The 3173-nt window shown below is 33.2% G+C and overlaps 1 protein-coding gene across 1 annotated transcript; it reads left to right on the top strand.

Annotated features, from left to right (window-relative positions):
• The first annotated feature begins 341 nt into the window (after positions 1 to 341).
• Positions 342 to 1153, top strand: LOC107809644 (major strawberry allergen Fra a 1-2-like). Its single transcript, XM_016634302.2, has 2 exons — positions 342 to 592; positions 698 to 1153. Exons 1-2 carry the CDS (start codon positions 409 to 411, stop codon positions 994 to 996), a joined length of 483 nt encoding a protein of 160 aa, XP_016489788.1. The 5' UTR covers positions 342 to 408; the 3' UTR covers positions 997 to 1153.
• The last annotated feature ends 2020 nt before the right edge of the window (positions 1154 to 3173 follow it).

Genomic DNA, 3173 nt, shown 5'->3' with positions numbered 1-3173 from the left:
GTATCATGCAGTCTCAAACAACATCGGAACTATAACAATAGATTAATCTTGTTCAGGTAGTAAGTTAAGACAAAAACCTTATACTATTATCCCAATGAAAGCTTTACTAAGATAACTCCAGAGATGCAAGGCCAAATTAAAGTATAAATGCATCTGTGCAAGAGATTTTTTAAAAGAAGCAATTTTATGAACTGTGGAAACTATGCATTGGTTTGTTTTTTTACATTGTCGACAAGAAATAGAATATTTGTCTTCCATTAGTTATCTATCTCAAGAATAATAAAATCATGGTCCTAAGACCTATAAATACCCTATGATATTCCCAGTTTTTTGTATCAAACAACAGCTCTTCATCCACTACTAATCTTTCCAATACATTGTGCTTTAAATTTCTTCTACAAGCTGAACATGGCTATCACTTCCTTCACTGATGAGTACACTTGTCCTATTCCTCCATCAAGAATCTTTAAAGCCTCCATTATTGATTCTCACAATTTGATGCCAAAGCTAATGCCACAAGCTATTAAAAGTATTGAATTTGTTCAGGGTAATGGAGGTGCTGGAAGTATTAAGCAAATCAACTTTCCTGAAGGTAACAACATCCTACTTAATTCTTTTCAAATTTTATGATGATAGACTCCAATTTTAGCCGTTAGTATTTTCTTAACAGCGGCGTTTTTTTTTTCTTTTCCTGCAGGTGGCAATTTTAAGTCCATTAAGTATAGGATTGATGAGCTTAATGAAGAGAAATTTGTTTACAAATACACTTTGATTGAAGGTGATGCCTTGGTTGATAAACTCGAAAAAATAACTTACGAGGTGAAGTTTGAGCAGTCAGCAGATGGTGGTTCTATCTCTAAGGTGACAAGCACATATTATACGGAGGGCGATTTCAAGCTCAAGGAAGAAGAAATTAAAGCAGGCAAAGAGAAAGTCTTAGGAATGTATAAAGCAGTAGAAGTCTATCTCCTGCAGAATCCTGATGCATATGCTTAATGTTCTGAGATATGCTTTTCTGTAGTGTGTGTTAGTTTGGAAGTGGTGTCTGTGGTCTTAATTTTTCAATAAGTATATGTTGTCTAAGTATATGCTTTTGTAATTGGCTTCTCAGTACTTTTTTATAAATAAATGAATATCCTGTTTTTTTTTCCTATCCCCTTATTCTGTCTCATGTTCCTATGATTTTGCTGAGATGAGTCCTAATGGCTAATACAATTCACCATAATCATATAGCACATTTTGCATTGTAGAAAAATTCAAATGAAACTCCGACATAACTGCAGACGTGAAAAGGCACATTTTCAAGTGTAAATACTAATGTAACAAGCTTGGTCACGATTTTCTATTATATAGAAAAGAGAAGGTGGTCGACCAAGAGCAAAATTGTCATTTTAACTTGTCATTTTATTTTTCCTATTTCTATTTCTATTGGTTGATCAAGGGCAAATCTCTAATAAGAGTAGTAATCTAGGACATCATATACCCACACAATTCTAGAAGAATTTCTCTTAGGAGAATAAGAAACCCTCGGTCATTTGATTTCTCTTCGTGGTCTTTCAATTTCATGTCTCAATTTTTGCTTTAATCTTCTTCCAATTCTTTTCAAATTTTTCAATTTCATGGCTGAAATTCATTGTTGTTTTTCTTCTATGTTCTTGTTCATCCGTTCATCTCCTCCCCCCCCCCCCCCCAGTTCTTTACATCTTCTCATTTGGGCTGTTCTAATTTCAGGTATGATTTGTCTCAATCTTTGCCCACTTTCTTCTAATTTCTCTTCAGACTTCCAAATTTCATAACTGGAATTTGTGGCTGATGTCTTTAATAGAGAAAGAGGTAGAGTTTCGGAAGGTTTGCTATGCGTAAAATGTAGTTGGGAGATTGGGGTAGAAACGGTGAACAAAAAGATTATAGTAGTAATTTCATTTGCTTTTGACTTCTTTTTGAATTTCAATTTTTTGTTTCCATTGATTAAAAAGGTAAGTTTCTGTTTCCATTTCCCGTCAATTCTTCCATGCCCTCTTCTCTGTTACTATCTTTCATAAAAACTTCTATGGATTGATCGAAAATTTTGTAATTGTAGATGAGCTCGTTTTTGAAATATTCTGCTTCTTATGATCACATTAGTTCTTTTCAAATGAGTGCATTTTAGTTGATGTTACTTCAGTATTCTTTGACCAAAGAGTAATCATCTAGGTAGAGAGAGGAGTCAATGTTGCTTCATCTCCGTTTTTACACGATAAGAAAGAAATTTGGGTTCGTAGTGCATCTCCATGCTCAACAAGATGCACCAACCTCGGAATGTTTTACTTTGAATCTTACAGATTTTCTGATGGAGCTTACTCTAAGTGTCTATTGAGAACTCCAATGGAGCTTACTCTAAGTCTCGGTTGGGAACTCCGATTGTATGCATTCACACAGTCAGTTGATAATGAAGTATTTGCAGTTACATAGAAGTTTGAATTTTACCTCATCACAATTGATGTTTTCTTCAAGAAACATAATTGAGGAAGTCTCATTGAAAACTTTGTGCATTACTTAGTTAGTTTAACTTTTCAACAAACAATTTGGTTGTTATTGTGAATTTTTGGGTGCTGAGTGAATCATAGATTACAGTTTCTCAGTTGATGATCTCTTCTGATATGATAAATTTATGATATGGGTGACAAAGTTTTTCACCTTTTTTCTTGCCACATTTGTGACAGATTATTATAAACTGGTATTATTATGATTTGCCAAGAGCATTAAATTGAATCTCTTCTTGCTTTTCAAGAAATAATATCAGAGTGAAAATATCATGCATACCTATCATTTCTTTGAAATTGATTTCTAAGGCATGTATCAAGTTTTCACAACCAGTATGAATGGCTCTTTGACTTCTATTATTTTAAGCTATTGCGAATTTACTTTTACACAAACAATTGTAGAAAAAAAGAATCTACCTACTAATCCTTTGTGACTTTCACCTCTTATTTATGAGGCTTACAATTCCTTTTAATTTAAATAGACCGTTGAAAAGCAGTGCAATATGCCTTTTTATTACTAATGCACACCTTTAAAGACAATAATACTTCTCATTTTCTTTTTAATATATGTGTTTGTATACCACCATTTAGAACTATAATGTGCGTCTCTATTATGAGACAGATAGTCTTGTGACCGTCAATGATTCTCTA

The sequence above is a fragment of the Nicotiana tabacum genome, chromosome 24 (genome assembly GCF_000715075.1).
Source record: "Nicotiana tabacum cultivar K326 chromosome 24, ASM71507v2, whole genome shotgun sequence".
In the NCBI taxonomy this organism is placed as follows: domain Eukaryota; kingdom Viridiplantae; phylum Streptophyta; class Magnoliopsida; order Solanales; family Solanaceae; genus Nicotiana; species Nicotiana tabacum.
This window is presented reverse-complemented; position numbering and strand designations above follow the sequence as displayed.